At 39.2% G+C, this 15,768-nt stretch overlaps 1 protein-coding gene across 3 annotated transcripts; it reads left to right on the forward strand.

Moving 5' to 3' along the window:
- Positions 1-2,258: 2,258 nt before the first annotated feature.
- Positions 2,259-15,359, forward strand: LOC139667488 (proteasome activator complex subunit 3-like). 3 transcript variants are annotated; one of them, XM_071546962.1, is made up of 11 exons: positions 2,259-2,398; positions 3,571-3,603; positions 4,397-4,459; positions 5,341-5,445; positions 7,858-7,866; positions 7,990-8,038; positions 8,191-8,306; positions 9,147-9,215; positions 10,708-10,830; positions 11,043-11,129; positions 12,656-15,359. In XM_071546962.1, the coding sequence occupies exons 1-11, from the start codon at positions 2,357-2,359 to the stop codon at positions 12,734-12,736; spliced, it is 777 nt and encodes a 258-aa protein (XP_071403063.1). In that variant the 5' UTR covers positions 2,259-2,356; the 3' UTR covers positions 12,737-15,359. The 3 variants fall into 3 exon arrangements, with proteins under 3 accessions (XP_071403063.1, XP_071403061.1, XP_071403062.1); XM_071546960.1 differs by lacking the exon at positions 7,858-7,866 and having other exon boundaries at positions 7,990-8,044; XM_071546961.1 differs by lacking the exon at positions 7,858-7,866.
- The last annotated feature ends 409 nt before the right edge of the window (positions 15,360-15,768 follow it).

Genomic DNA, 15,768 nt, shown 5'->3' on the forward strand with positions numbered 1-15,768 from the left:
CTAACCTGGTTTCTACCCATAACTAGCATTGCGGTGTTGTTTAAGTTCACACACAGTTATCAATATGTTGTCAAACATTTTACTAAGTTTGGGTTCAAAATTGTATTCGGCAGGTCTGAAAAAATTATTCAAATGTCTACACCTATCATGGCTGCCATCCGGCCCTTTTCAATGTAACAGGGCTGGGCAATATGGACAAACTAGCAAAGATAATCCTAAGAAATTACTTTGATATTGATATGCAACAACATCAGCTAACCTATGCACAATCATATGTTAAATAATGACATTGAACTTTATGGTAATTAAGTATGATAAAACTCTTAATTTCCAAATAGTATTCCCTAATGTTTCGGATTGTGAGAGATGTTAATTACTATTTACTGGAACAACATAATTGTGTAATTGTGTCACGATAGCTCAATATGAAACTTACTCCTTGATCAGCGCTTCTCCTATCCTTTCATCTGTGGAGAAATGAAACCAACATTAGTTTACACTTGACTACTACTGAATACTATAATACCACATTAAAGCTAATATCATATAGCTGATATCATATCGTTTACAGTATCACATCCACTGGCTACTTTACTTTAAACACATTCTGTGACAATGCTGTCGCTTCCTGAACCCAATACAGCCAGGGTCAATATAGAAAAAATGTAACAATGTAAAAATGAGTATGTTACCACTTCACTGTATTTGTAATAATAACCAAGTAGCCAAGTAACCAAGTAGCTGCCGTTCACTTCACTGTCACATCGACAGTCGGTGAAAAAAAGGTTTCTTGTGAAGTTTACCTGATATCCCATTTCCTTCACACGCCATTTTTGTTTAAAACAACTTAAAGAAAACTTCTCGAAAAACTTTTCTCTCTTGCTCCTTCACAAACTCCTCCCGCCCCTCGCAAATGTGTCGAATTCGTCAGTCAACGATAGCAAACAGAACCGTTGCTAAAACAGCAGAAAAGACTCAACGTGTCTTCAAAGTAAGTAAACCTCATGAAACGACGATAACTGCAAAAATTGATAAACTGTCTTGACAGTACAGTAAGTTCAGTATAAGTACAGGCGGGACAAGTTTGGGCGGCGCAAATCGGTACTCATGTGAAATCTGTCCGTGTGTAAACACTGACTGGCGTGTGCGGGTGTGTGTATAGACAGAACCATAAATGAATGGCTTTTCATAATAAAAATCCCTGTATTTTCCCACAGCTGACTGCTATCCAGCAAAGCGAAATGACAAATAAGCATTTAAAGGAACTTAAAATCCACACAATCAACCACAAAAAACAAAAAGTAGCCAAAAAGCTGGAGGTGGGTTTGCTGGGTTTGCTGGATTTAATATACAGGTTCGCCGAGGAGAGCGGCGTTCCCATATGTCGTCATCCCATTGGCCCAAAGACCGAAAAACCGCTCTCGGGTAATCTCTGCTCGCAGTTCTATTTAATTAATTAGCTTATTATTTTGACCAAATTTTATATTCACGGCTCCAAATTCTTAAGCAAAAAGCCAAACTTTCCAGAGGCGACTGCATATATATCAAACAATACATTTCTTCAATATCCGAATGTACAAACAAAAAAGCTGTTAGAACTATAACCACTTTAAGCTTTACAAGATATTTATTTAACAATTTCTTGTCTTTATTTTTGTCTTTATTATTAACCTTTAGTCCCCCTGGCGTGTTTGTAATTGTATGATTGTGATCAAGTTGTATACACAAAGTGTTGAGAACTTGTTGATATTGTTGTTGTATGTATACTTGTTGTAATAAAATAGTAAATAAAAAATAATAATAATAAAAAAAAAAAGAATGTTGTGATAATCATGTGAACTTCAATAAAAACGTTTAACAAAAAACAACAAAAACAACAACAAAAAAACTCTCTCGGGGTTAATATAGAACCTCCTAAAAAAAAAGCCCTAGCCCTTTAAGTTATTATTGTTATTATTATTATTTTTTCTTTTTGTTATATGTACTATTATTGTAATCTCTTTTCTGTTTTGATTTGTCTTTTTTCTGTCTTTGGTAAGCACCTGATCCTATTGATTTATTGTGATGGTTTCAAAGCCATGAGGTTTGTACATGGATTTGTTCAATAAAAAAAATAAAAAATAAAAAAAATATAGAACCTCCTTGCTCTCGGGTAAAACAGAAACAAACGCACCCCAAGTCCACGCGGGTCGTAGACGTGTCGCTTTGTGATTACGTCACAACCTGACTTGGGTGCCGTGCGTGCGTGCGGTGTGATTCAAACAACAGTTGCTACCAGAGAGAGGCTTTATTCTCTTTTTTTAAAACCTTTAGCTTCGTCGTACGGTCGCGTTTTTCCCGTTTTTCCCCCCAAGCCATGTCCTCCCTTCTGAAGGTAGACAGCGAACTGAAGACGAAGGTGAGGCTGTTTGTTCTCCTTTGATGGTGGTGATGAAGATGCAAGGCCTTAGCACACTGTCTGTAGCTACTGAGCCTGTGTGTGATGTGTGGTTAGCTAACATTAACTCTTGTTTTACATATTTCACTTCTGTTTCTGTGAACTTTGTGTTAGCTGGCCGGCAGCTGCTAGCTAGATTTTGCGCCAGGACTTTAATATTGTATTTTAAGCTAGTACTCTATTTCATCACCATTATGCGCCTCATGTGGGCTGAATTGCTGTTCTATATGTGAAACAGCTGCTTAATGATTTTGCAGGCTTTTTCCTATGTAATTTAGTAGGAAACAGCTCACTAGAGTATGCGTTTTCTTACTGCCTAAAGGAAAAATGAATAAAGATGTCATGTGAAAAAAAGTAGTGTATAGCTTTTGCTTCCCATTTGGGGGTCTGAATGGGTTTCATTTGACTATAAATGTTTGTGTGCGCTCTTAGGTTGTCTTTACATAATTTAAATAATCCAGGTCTTAATAAGTGAATTAGAAGTGGAAAAAAGTGATTTTGTACCGTCCCCATATACATATGACTCCATATTCCCTGTGGTTTTAGAGCCCCGTCATCTCACATATTCTGATATTTGTCGCTGTGGAAATTAATCTTCATTTTAAGACTGATATGGCGTAGTTAGTAGGGACAGGAGCACTGTCTGTGTGAACCAGTGGTTCTCAACGTGGGGTCCGGGGACCACCAGGGGTCCTTGAGGGGGTTCCAGGGGGTCCCCAGTAAATTGATGAATTATTAAACTTCACCGTTCTTTCATTTACAAGAAGTTAACACAATTAGAGAAGGTAGAAGAATGACTGTTTTGGTCATAGTTTCACTGTTATCTCTCTACCTACAGTACAGATAGTCAGGGACTTCTGGACAAAATCATATCTGACAATACAACAATTCTCAAGAGACAAATTCTCATCAAATGGGGGTCCGTGGCCAAAATGTGTATTAAATTAGGGGTCCATGATATGAAAAAGGTTGAGAATCACTGGTGTAAACTATATATAACACCAAAAGCTTCCTATCAAATCAAGAAAATAAGGCCTGCAAAAAGTATTTTGAGAGAGTTTTGAGAGTAAAAGCGTCTGGCACTGGTGGTAAATTAAAGAACAACTCTTAACTTCCAGTCCATCTTTTCACAGGTGGATACGTTCAGGGAGCAGATCACCAGTGAGGTGAGTATCTTATATCTATCACCAAGACATACAGAAACTACACTAAAATATCACCATGCAAAATACTGTAACCGTTACTATTGCTGTATCACTTGCTTTATTTGGCTTGAGAACACCATCCTCCATCGTTTAGCTGTTGAAAATGCAAGTAGATTAGTGTCCAAAACAGTCGGGCAAGAAAGTGAGGTTTCAAAGCAAGAAATCTCAGCACCTGGCCAAGTAATTGTTCAGTCATTGAACTATTTCCATAAGTTTTTGACCCTGTGTCTTAAAGGTCCCATATGGTGGAAAACAGGATTCCCCTTGCCTTATAAAGGAGTTGGATGGTCTATCTAAACATGGTGAAAGTATCAAAACGCACGGTCGGCAACTAAATCCACACAATCCATGTTAGAAAAGCGAGCTCATTATAATTTTTGTAAGAAATAATAGACTAACAAAGTGTTTTTTTCAAAGTGGTTGAGTGGTTGTCATTGTTTATTACCGGAGAGTTTTCCCTACCTGTAGCTGCCTGGCTGCGGTGTCTCACGTTTCACTCTTGAAACGGTTAGCCAATCAGAACAGAGGGGCCATTACATTACAAGTTACATTACTTTCTAGGGCTGGTTGTTGTGACATATGATGCAGCCAAGTGCAAATTGTCTCCAGTGATCTCATTGACTGCTTTGATTCAGTTTATATTTCGGGTTAGCACTCTATTAGAAGAGTATGTAGTATTTTTTAGCTGGTATTTCCTGAGTACTGGCCTTGAAAAATGGGGTATTATATAACAACAATCTCTCTTGTTTGCTAGGCTGAGCACCTGGTTGCCAGCTTTTTCCCTAAGAAACTTCTGGAGTTGGATGCCTTTCTGAAGGTAAGTGGCCTGACCATGGTATGAAGGTAGCTTCTAGACTACATTCACACTTCAAGGATAAGTTCGAGTGCAATTTTGGATTTGGTCTCTTACGTAGCTGTAGTACTTATTGACTCCCGAGTCAGCTGTCAGTTGAAACGGCGAGCTCCGTTCCCTCTCGCTGCTAACAATGAGTCCAAATGGGTTTGTTTGGGTTTGTCAGAATATCTTCAAAAAAGCCAGTCTGTGAAAACAATATGCATGTTGAGCTTTGAGTTTGAGTTTGCCTTCTCCTACGTCCGTCCCATTCTCCTGAACGCAATATCTCAGGAACGCCTGGAGGGAATTTCATTACATCTGGCACAAACGTCCACTTGGACTCAAGGATGAACTGATTAGAATTTGGTGGTCAAAGGTCAAAGGTCAAGGTCACTGTGACCTCACAAAAGATTTTTTTGGCCATAACTCAAGAATTCATACGCTAATTATGACAAAATTTTCACACGCTGAGAAAACGGTCTTGGGTCATTCTACAAAAACGGTGGAAGTGCTGTCACTTACTTTTGCAGACACCAAAATCCTTTAAGTTGACCTAATAATCACATTAATTATATATGTTCAATAAATAAAGACTGTCCTTGCAATGATAAAACAAAGTTTATTGGCGGAGGCATACAACCACAAGGCGGTTATTTCTAGTTATCTTAATATTTTTGTTTTTATAAGGTGGCCTGTTCACAAACCCATTTTTTCTAAAATGACTGTGCATATCAGTATTATTATATTTATTTTTTATGATCTATTTCTCTCCTATTAAATATTTACTTTTTAAGCTTTTGTTTGCACAAGTCCCCCCACTCCCCTCCTTCAAAAAAACAATATTCCATGTCTTCTCCCCCCAGGAGCCCGTTCTCAATGTGAGTGACCTGAAGGAAATCCACTCGGAGATCAAGTTCAAAGTCCCAGACCCAATCCTCTTCACTAACAGCCATGATGGCCTGGATACGGTAAGTCTATATTACATCTGGGTCATCTATCATATGAAATCCAGACACTTACTAGCTGGTCCCAGTTATGCCAAACAATCGCTGGAAATGAAATTGATCTATTTTAAATAGTTATTTGACCTGCGAAAACATTGAATGCTGGAGTCCATCATCACAACCATTACGGCCTGTGCATGACATCTGTGGACCGGGGAACATGGCTGCATGCATATACTAGTCTTAGAGGAACCAAGTCCATGACCTGTCTGAGGGAAGACTTTGTATCTTCTAATAAAACTTCAAAAACTTGGGGAAAAAAACAGCCTTACCGTATTTCCTCTAATATTGGCCCAGGCTTTTATTTACCTCAACTGCAGAGGGTACCAGGCCTTTATTGGAAGCAGGCTTATATTAGAGACAGGCCGTTATTTCTAATTCCCTCTGTTTGATAAGTATATTTGCTCATATTTTAGTACGAAGTCTCCTTGTTTTCTGATCTGCTTCTGTTGGGGTTCGTTAGGTAGCCTTTTTTTTGTTACTGCAATGCAGTACCGATAATTACGGTAATCGACGACGGCACGCTCCAGAGACTTCCGCCGGCCGAGCCGTCTTGTGGCATACTGCCATCTTGTGGCACTTGTACATTACTACAAACTACAGTTACATTATATAACAGGCACCGTTGTTTTTTCCTTTGTTTGTTTCCCCCGGCCTGTATTTGGGGCCGGCCTTTATTTGTTCATGTCGACCACGGCCCCGGCCATTATCGGTGACCTGGCTTTTAATTGACTACCGGCCACTATTAGAGGAAATAAGGTATTTTCCGATAGACAACCATGCATTTTTGAAGCCCATTTAAAAACACAGGTTTTGAGTTATTTCATGGGGCCTAGGGTCATGAAACTTGTTCTACCCCTATGGGAGCAATGCTGCGATCTGTTTTCAGAGCAGTTTAGCTCATTACTTGGATCACACAGGGATAGCTTCATTTCCGAATGCCATAACAGTCCATCTGGACCCCCGAGCAGAACCTGGATTCCTGACCCCATGCTGAAAAACTGCCATGCGAATAAATGATAAAGACGCTCTAAAATTTCCCCGACAGAGGTATGCGGCCTTTGTTATTTTGGGTTCCAGAGAGTAATGAGTTGTAAACAAAATGGCTCATTAACTCTCACAGGGTTTCCAAGAACTGGAAACGGTCACAGATTTTTGCCTGCATTCATTCAGCACTGCCAGAGAAAATATAAATTAAACAAAACAATGGGGTTTTTTGGGGGTTTTTTTTTATTAACAAAAGGATAATATACAAACATTCAGGTGAACAATAGCAGCACATATATACTTTTGTGTCCTTAAATTTGATATGAGGAACATAGAGGGAAAAATGTAAAAGACAATTACATAAAAATAAGAAACAGGAGTACACAAATAAGAAACACAGTACACAAATATAAACATTTAGACAGGAGGTTTCAGGGAAAAAAGTTCCATAATGTTTCAATAGCTTATTACTTTTTTTGTTGTTTACTAAACTGAGTGATTTAAGTAGAGAATTCAGTTCTAGAAGAAAAGGTGAGATCTTAGGAAGTGATTTAGAAAACTTTTGCTCGTGAATAAAAAACTTATATATATATTATATATATATATATGCATATAGGATAACAAAATTAATCAGATATTCAAGAGCGCCATCATAGTAACAAATAATATCCCTAAGATTGAAAGAGTAGACAGAGTTAGCAGCTTCAAAAAAGTGAGACTCTAGATCTGTCCAAAATTTTCGAGATATTTCACAATAAAAAAATGGGTGAGAAATTGTTTCTATATTATGTTTGCAGAAGGTACAAGAAACATCAATGTCTGTAAACTTAGCAATAAGACAATTAGCAGGGTATATCTTATGTAAAATTTTGAAATGTACTTCTTTCAAAACAATGTAATAGTTTTAGCGCTGCAGCCTGTGTTGGAACCAAAATGGCGACCCCCGATGGTCACAAAAACCCCAGGCTGCCACAAAATGATTACAGAGGAAACGGTGTATAGTAATATGAAACGAAAGACTCAGCTGACCTGGAAGTCAAAGCCACTTGGAACTTTTCCTTTTCCATGTCACCTATGAACTCGACCGTTTGCGGAGATGTGATGCTTGAGGTTATTTTTGGATTTTTGAATTGATGTATTTCTCAAATTCCTGTGCTTGTGGGGGGAAAAAACAAGTACACTCTTTTTTTTTTTTCATCAAGATTGCGATTATTCAGACTATTTGGATACACCTCAAGTGCGTCAGTGGACATTCCCCCTGTTCCTGTTTTCACCTTGTATAATATCCTGTTTATTCGGTGCTGACCTGATCACAACCCCCAGATAGCAAAACTATGTGTGTGCAGCACTTCCGAGGCAGTCGTTCAGTAGCCAACAGTAGATGGGCAGCTCCCACATGTGAACGTGTGTAACTGTATGAATATAAACACCAAAACCCTTCCTTGGATAAGTACCTGGATTAAAAACTTTTCCTCGGATAAGCAATGGTAAAAAAATGAAATGACTTCTGTTTGTCCACAGCAGAATGCCAAAAAGAGGAAGATGGAAGATGGAGTAGCTGATGAAAACTGCCAAGGTATTTACTTTAGTCCCCCATTTTTTAATAGCAAATTTTATTTACAACGTGATCCTCAGTGAAAGCAGTACCATGTAAATTTGTTCCCGGTTAACGAGCGATGAGGATTTTGTGACTCTGGTCCGTGACTCTGCCGTTGGTTCCAGGGGGAACCAAAGTGCTGGTGATGCCAGAGGGGATGATGAGGAGCAACGCGCAGCTGGTGGACCTGATTGAGCGAGTCAAACCCGAGATCAGGACGCTCATCGAGAAATGCAACACGGTGAGTCGCTGTGCATGAAAATATTAATACATTCCCTGCGAATTGGTGAAGTATTCATTCTCAGTTGTTTGGATATGCCGACCTTCTTATGCCGAAGGTCTTTCAGGACTTGAATCTTGAAGAAAATCTCTTCCTCCTCCTCAATTGATTGAATTGACTCCTACCCACATGTGCACACACATGCAAACCAGATGATATTCACTCCCTTAAACGTAATTATGAATAATCCTGCAGGAATTTCCATCACCATATTAAATACTCCCTCTACCGTGTTTGGCCGGATCAGGTGAAGCTGCAGGTGCAGGACCCCGGGGCCTCATTTCTAAAAGCTTCTCACACAGACTGTTTGAGACTTGACTTGATGCATGAAGAGAAGACTTGAGACTTGACTTGACTTGGGTTCTGGTGACTTGGGACTTGACTCTGACTTGTACTCTGATGACTTGAAAAGGTTTCTAAAGTCTTGACTTGAGATCTTGTGTTTGTGTAAATGACTCAGATTGAAAGTGATGAGATTTGTTCCAGCACTGAATTTAAATTCTGTTTTCTGAATTTGTATGGAATGATTGAATTTTATTGAAGTTGAAACTGATTCTAGAAATCAAACTCATGATGCTCTTACCAAGTCTTTATCCTATTAAAACCATATTGCACTGAAAAGTCCTAGATATTTAGTTTTTCACACCTCTGATATAAAATGATCGTGTTATGTTTATGTTTATTTCTCAATCAATGAGGCCCCTTGATCCCGCAACATATACAGTATATCGGCCATTTGTCTTTTACACAGTGAGGAGATCCTGACATTAACATCTCTCCTCTCTGTTCTCTGCCTGGCAGGTGAAGATGTGGGTCCAGCTTCTCATCCCCAGGATAGAAGATGGAAACAACTTTGGAGTATCCATACAGGTCAGTCCTCACTTCAAGGCACCAGACCCGGAAAAATCCTGTTTCAGATATTTGGAAAACAGATAGGATGCTGGAGTGCTTCTTAGCTTCTTATGTTAAAAGATCTGTTAATTCTTTATTCGTGTATGGCTAGTAATAATTGTAAGTTAAAAGCTGTGCCCCATTCGGTATATATTGCCAAAGCTTTGGTAGTAATCAATAATTATATCATTAATAATAATTATGATTTAAAAAATCGCTGTACTCTGTGTTCTTGTCTTTCCAATTATTTAAAACATAATTGCCTATCTTGCCCATATCAACATAATGCAAAAGCATACCCAAATGACCAGGATAGGGTTTTAAAGGGGCGCTATTATAGGAATTCAAAATGTCTTCTTTTTATATGCAGAGGTGACCAAAGATGTTTAATGTAGGCATTGTTCAACTTTTACTTTGTTTCAGTGATTTAAAACAAGCAAATGTAAAGTTATTGCATTTTCAAAAATCCCCAAAAAACAAATCAAATCCTTGAAAACAGAATCAGGAAAATTGAAGCCTTTGGATGGAAGGTGATGAACCACAGATGCATTTTTTTGCAGTTACCTTATTTGGCACTAGGGGGCAGCACTCGCACAGTACAAACCAGCAGATCAGTGTGTGCAGTCACATCGTTTTCATTGAAATATCTCATTAAGAATGGGGAAACGGTTAAAAATTTTGGTGATAGTGGTGTACATCGGTTGTTCCTGTCTGTCTATCCATATTTCCGTCTACATCGCTTCTGCATCTATCTATCTATCTATCTATCTATCTATCTATCTATCTATCTATCTATCTCTTCTGCCGTAAAAAGGAAAATAGCACACATTTTTGTGAGTTTTCTAGGCCAAAGGTCAAGACTGCGGTTTAGATTTCATACAAACAAAAATTATACCCTTCTTTGTTACTAAAGGATATAAAGCCCACCTCTATACCAACAATACTTTTGGCAGTTCAGGACATAAGTGTCAAATTCCTTTTTTTCTTAGTGTCATTACTCACACAGTTACTGCTCTTTGGTGTTTTAGGGTAGTGTTGGTGGTGTATGTGTATCTTTTACTTCCTTTGATTAATTAGATACTGCGCAATAACAAAATAAAGTGCTGTAAACCATAATGTAGGGATGGGACGTTCTGCTTATCTCACAATTCAATACACGATATGGGGTTCTCAATTTGACGCAACCACGATATGATGTAATATATTAAAGTTCCGTGACGACAAAGTCTGACTGTGCAGAATTCTGTTTATTTCTGAGACGCAAATCTTTCTAGCGATGGCACTGGCTCGCTAGAATGTAAAGGATTTAAAAAATGATTTTAAAAAAAAAACCCTTGGCACACAAGACTGTAAGCCCGATGGAGACGAAGTCGAGGTTGAAATGTTGCCGATTAAACCACCGAAGGAGCATCGTTCAAGTGTTGAGGTGTCTTTGTTTTCATCGGTTTGCCTCGGGTCCGTCCGTTTGCAGGAGGAGACGGTGGCAGAGCTGAGGACGGTGGAGGGAGAGGCGGCGTCTTACCTGGACCAGATCTCCAGATATTACATTACCAGAGCCAAGCTGGTCTCCAAAATCACCAAGTACCCTCATGTGGTGAGCAGTGTGTGTGTGGGGCAGATGGTACATAAGTAGAGTCAAGCATTCCTCTGAGAAAGCTTGTGTTCGCTTGCATTCTCATTTATGTCATCTCCTGTTTCTTAATCCATTTCATCTCTCTCTCTCATTCATCTTCTTTGTCTCTCTTCCCTCTTCTCTATTTCTTTCTCTGTCTCTCTTTCTTCCTCTCTCATTCTCGCCCTCTTTAGGAGGACTACAGGAGGACAGTGTCAGAGATCGATGAGAAGGAGTACATCAGTCTGAAGATCATCATCTCAGAGCTCAGGAATCAATACGTGAGTGTCGCATTCTAGCAATGTGTCAGTATGATTTTAAAAGCCCTATCTACACCACGAAAAAGGAACTAATCTGGGGCCGGATTCACCAATGTGTTCTTAAGATAGATCTTAAGAAATGACATAAGAGGAAATTTTAGGAAGTTATTAAGAAGGCTCTTAAGTGCAATTCCTCAATATTTTCTTAGTAACAGCCTAATTTCTTATGAATTTCTTTAATTTTCCTACTTAAGAACTTCTCAGAATAGGGCCTGAATTAATTCTGGTTAATAAACTTCAGGCTTACTATCATTGAGGCTAGGAGACAAGGCTAGGAGGCTAGGAGACAAGGCTAGGAGGCAACCCAAAGTGCTTCCATCTACAAAACAATTGTGGAAAAACCTATTTAGAGCAACTAGGGCAGAGATTTAAACATTGGTTGCTGTTGGTAACTGTAAGATTTGCAGCTTATTTTCAACAGACATGAGACAAATAAAGCTTTACAATACATGTTAATCTTAATGTTAGGTGTAGGGGAACCTATGGAGACTTTGAACTATAACCTACTTGTCTAAAGTGTGTTTAAATATATGATATTAGAGGCTTACCTTTTCACTGTAGGAGTTTTAAGACAGGTGAAGGGCCGTCTTAAAGTTAAGAAAAAAAATCAAGAACAAATTTTAGAACTTTCATTTCAAGAATACCATTTATTCCTACGTTTTTTCTTAGGAAGAAACATAAGAAGAAAGTTAAGAAAATATATACAAACTGTTTTTGAGAATAGCATTTTTTCCTTTTTTTTTTTCTGTGTGTGTGGCACTTGAGAATATTTGTGAATCCGGCCCCTGGTCTTTCGCAAGGACTTTCCTAGTCATCTAGCTGTGGTAAGTGGCTTTGCTAGCAGGTGTTGCACTGACAAAATTTCACCGATTGGCCTGAGGGGGGGCGCCACAGCGTTTGTTTAATTATCTGTATGTCAATCAAGCATCATTTGTAGGGGATGAAATGTTTAGAGTTTACTTGTTGATCTACAAATTGAAGCTTATTGTACTGTTGCACTCATCGCAAGTCACTTTGGAGAAGCTAGTCAGCTAAATGCCCAAATTAGTAGAAGTAGTCTCAAAACCTTGACTTTTAACACATCCCTATCACATGTACTTTGGCCATGAACTAGGTATCCACTTTGGTCGTACAAATTTATTGATTAACGTTTAGCCAGAGCTATCAATATGTAACTCGTAATCTAAATGATGTCGTGCCAAACTAGGGATGGTGACCCAAAATAAGTCACAGGCCTACTGCCGTTGGGTTTCCGTATGAAAGTGTTGCAAAATATTTAAGTTAAGTCTAGATTCCAGTTTCCATTTGGGTTCAAAGCTGAAAGCGTTTGAGAAGTCCAAGTTGACAAATCCAAGCAAAGTCGAGACAAACTTCTGTGTACTTACTGTACTCGGTGAACCAAGTGATTCTCAATCTAAATGCTAAATTCAAACATGACCATAATTTTAAGCGGCTAAATGTTAATATTTCCGTTCCGTTCTTTCCAGGTGACCCTTCACGATATGATTCTGAAGAACATCGAGAAGATCAAGAAACCCAGAAGCTGCAACTCGGAAGCTCTTTATTGATGACCCCCCACCACACACACACACACACACACACATACACTAAATCAGCTGTGGGTCAAATAGTATTTTCCAGTAATTCTTAGCAATTGTTTTGGAGTACCTGATGGGTGGGGTTTACAACCTTAGGACAGTTCATATAGTGTCGGATAAGCTGTCATGCTTAGAAAATTATGCTCTATATCAAATACTTGTGTAATGTGATTGTGTAGTTTCTGGTGTTCACTGGTTTGTTCTATATGGCAAATCCCAGCTATCTGGGTAAGTGGGCAAGCTATAAAAAGTATCTGAAAATAATATTTGACCCAAGATCTCACACCCATCACCCCCATTTTTTTCTCTTGACGGGCACTTACAGTCCCCCCCAAACGTTCAGTGTTGGATAATGGCACTCCAGAGCTTAGGGTCCTGATCCTTGGGGGGGGGGGGGTCTTTTCCCATAACCCGGTCCCTCTTCCCCAAAGTCTCTTCGCCATCTTCTGCCTTCCCGTCTGCCGGTCCACTAGAGCAGAAGCTTGGGAATTTTTTGCCAATGCTTTTTTTTTTTCTTTTTTTCCTGGTTTATAAGGAGTTTTTGCTCTTTTTTAGATGCTTTTTTCCTCGTGTTCTCGAACGTGTCCCCCGATTCGGATTCCCGAACACGAAATTTGGAAGACGCGATGGTGGTTTGATGGGGGATTGAACCTAGGACATTCCTGTATCTTGCACCCGTGAGAGAGTGTTTGGGCTCAACTAACGATACTTGCTGGATGTGCGTCCTTATCCGCGAGAATAAGGATGCACACTCAATGACGTGCCTCTGCGTATACCGCCGCTCCACTGATCAAGCAGGCTTGAACTGAACTGGACCTCAAAACGAAAATGGCTCCCACGAGGTCAGCGGGACCGGGAACCTGAAACGGTACTTTGTCTGACTTGTCTTTGTTTTATACAGAAAACTTTCTGTGACTTTCTGTGGCTTTCACATTTTTTTTTTTTTTAAGGCTTTTGAAGTGCCACATGCAGGTTCGTGAGTCCGTGTGTTATACACGTGCACGTGCATAAAAGTGCATGCACGTGTATGAAAGTGAGTACAGTGGTATACTGTACTATGCAGTGTTTCCCACATGTTTTCGCTTTACTTTGGCGGCATTGGGAGAAGGGTTTTTTGACGACTTGTTTCATTTAGCGAGCCCAGTAATTCATATTTTTTCAGGCAGAGTGTTTTAGTCTAGTCCAGTGGTTCTCAACGTGGGGTCCTTGAGGGGGCTCCAGGGGGTCTCCAGCAAATTGATGAATTGTTAAACTTCAGCATTATTTAATTTACAAGCAGTTAACACAATTAGAGAATGTAGAAGAATGACTGTTTTGATCATAGTTTCTCTGTTATCTCTCTACCTACAATACCGATAGTCATGGGAGTCTGGACAAAATCATATCTAACAATAAAAATATTCTCAGGTTTGTGTTTGAGAGACAAAATCTCATCAAATGGGGGTCCAGGGCCCAAATGTGGACTAAATTAAGGTCCTTGATATGAAAAAGGTTGAGAACCGCTGGTCTAGTCTATGCTAATGGCATTGCAACATTAGCTGACTTTTATACTTCCATCATTATCGATGATTTCAAACTGTTGCTCCATTCAGTTTGTGTTGGCACAGACACAGGAGTGCGGATGTGCTGGGTCATAGGTGCAATGAATTATGGAATTATGGTCACTGTAGTTCACTAACACTTTTGGCGGCAGCATTAAATCTTGATTGTTTGAAAGCAACATCGACAAGAACCACCAGCTTCATGCATCACTGCACCCAAAATGAATCCAAAAATGTACTTGGCAGGACGTTAATTTACCTGGGCGGGCCTCCCAAAATACCATTGTATGGGAAACACTTGCAGTGTGTGTGTGTGTGTGTCGATGTTTGTTTGTATTCCACTCTAAAGACAAATTATGCTGTCAAATGGAACCAGCGGTGTGCATTAAAGTGCACCTTAAAACAACCGTCTCCAGTCAAGTACCATGGAGGACCAAGAGTCTGCAGGTTTTTCATTCCACCCAAACACTACAGCAGCTCATTTCGCTCTTTATTTACTCTGGTTGAAGTTGTGCTATTTAGTGAAATGAGTCGTGTTGCGTAGGAATCAAAATCTGCATACTCTTGGACTAGATGGTACACGATTGCAGACAATTGCCCTTTTTGTCAAGTTGTACAAATATGGCCTCCGATAAGCTTGTGCAGTGATGAAAACTTGGATTCTGCTAAAAAGTAATTCCTTTTTTCGTGCGATATTCAGATGTTTCTTTTTTTTTTGTCTGAAACTAGTGTGAGAAGCAGGTTAGACTGGAATGTCAAGTTTGGTTGTGTGGTACTAGCCATGCAGACATCACTGCTGAATTGCTAATGCTAAATTAATGTGGAGTCATTGGGGCAGTGGCGACATATTTCAGTCATCTTGGTCGTCATCGTTCACCGACTCAAATCACAAACTGGATTTGTGAAGATGATACGTTTTTTTTTTTTTACACTTATGTATGTTTGTGATTTTCAGTTGACCATCTGAATATCACTTTAAAAATTCATGATTTAGTCTTTAAAGGGGAAGTAATCCTCAGCATAGTCTCTTAATTTTTGTTGTCAATGCCTTTTAAGAGTGATTATTTTACTTAATAAAATTATTGTTTTGCAAAAATCTGACAGTTGTATTTTTCCTTTTGTATCCTTACCTTTTGAAATAGCTTACAGTTTTTTCGGAATGTAAGTGTCCTACACAAGTCCAATTAGAGGTGATCAGGCAAAATGAGTATCCGGTACAGATGTTACGAGTACAATTGTCATCCGACACAGTTCAGCACTGTGCTTGTATTCGACTTGGTAGAGCCAATTGATACAGTGTAGCACATTGTGTCTGTAGCTTATTATAGGCCAGTACTTGGAGCATAAATCAAACAATACAGTGTACAATTATGTGCTAATTTAAAGCAATCACATCCATACTAGGCAGCTGACAGCACACTGGTACTTTCAGTCAGCAGCAGTACTGCCTATTTAGGCAAC

This window comes from Centroberyx affinis, unplaced genomic scaffold (genome assembly GCF_046629955.1).
Source record: "Centroberyx affinis isolate AG114_WGS23_722 - 3 ecotype Tasmania unplaced genomic scaffold, CSIRO-AGI_Caff_v1 ptg005558l_1, whole genome shotgun sequence".
Lineage (NCBI taxonomy): Eukaryota > Metazoa > Chordata > Actinopteri > Beryciformes > Berycidae > Centroberyx > Centroberyx affinis.

Coding starts and splice junctions, on each gene's coding strand:
- LOC139667488 (XM_071546962.1), top strand. CDS start 2,357: ATGTCCTCCCTTCTGAAGGTAGACAGCGAACTGAAGACGAAG. Junction 4,460..5,340: donor AGTTGGATGCCTTTCTGAAG/GTAAGTGGCCTG, acceptor TTCTCCCCCCAG/GAGCCCGTTCTCAATGTGAG. Junction 10,831..11,042: donor TCACCAAGTACCCTCATGTG/GTGAGCAGTGTG, acceptor CGCCCTCTTTAG/GAGGACTACAGGAGGACAGT.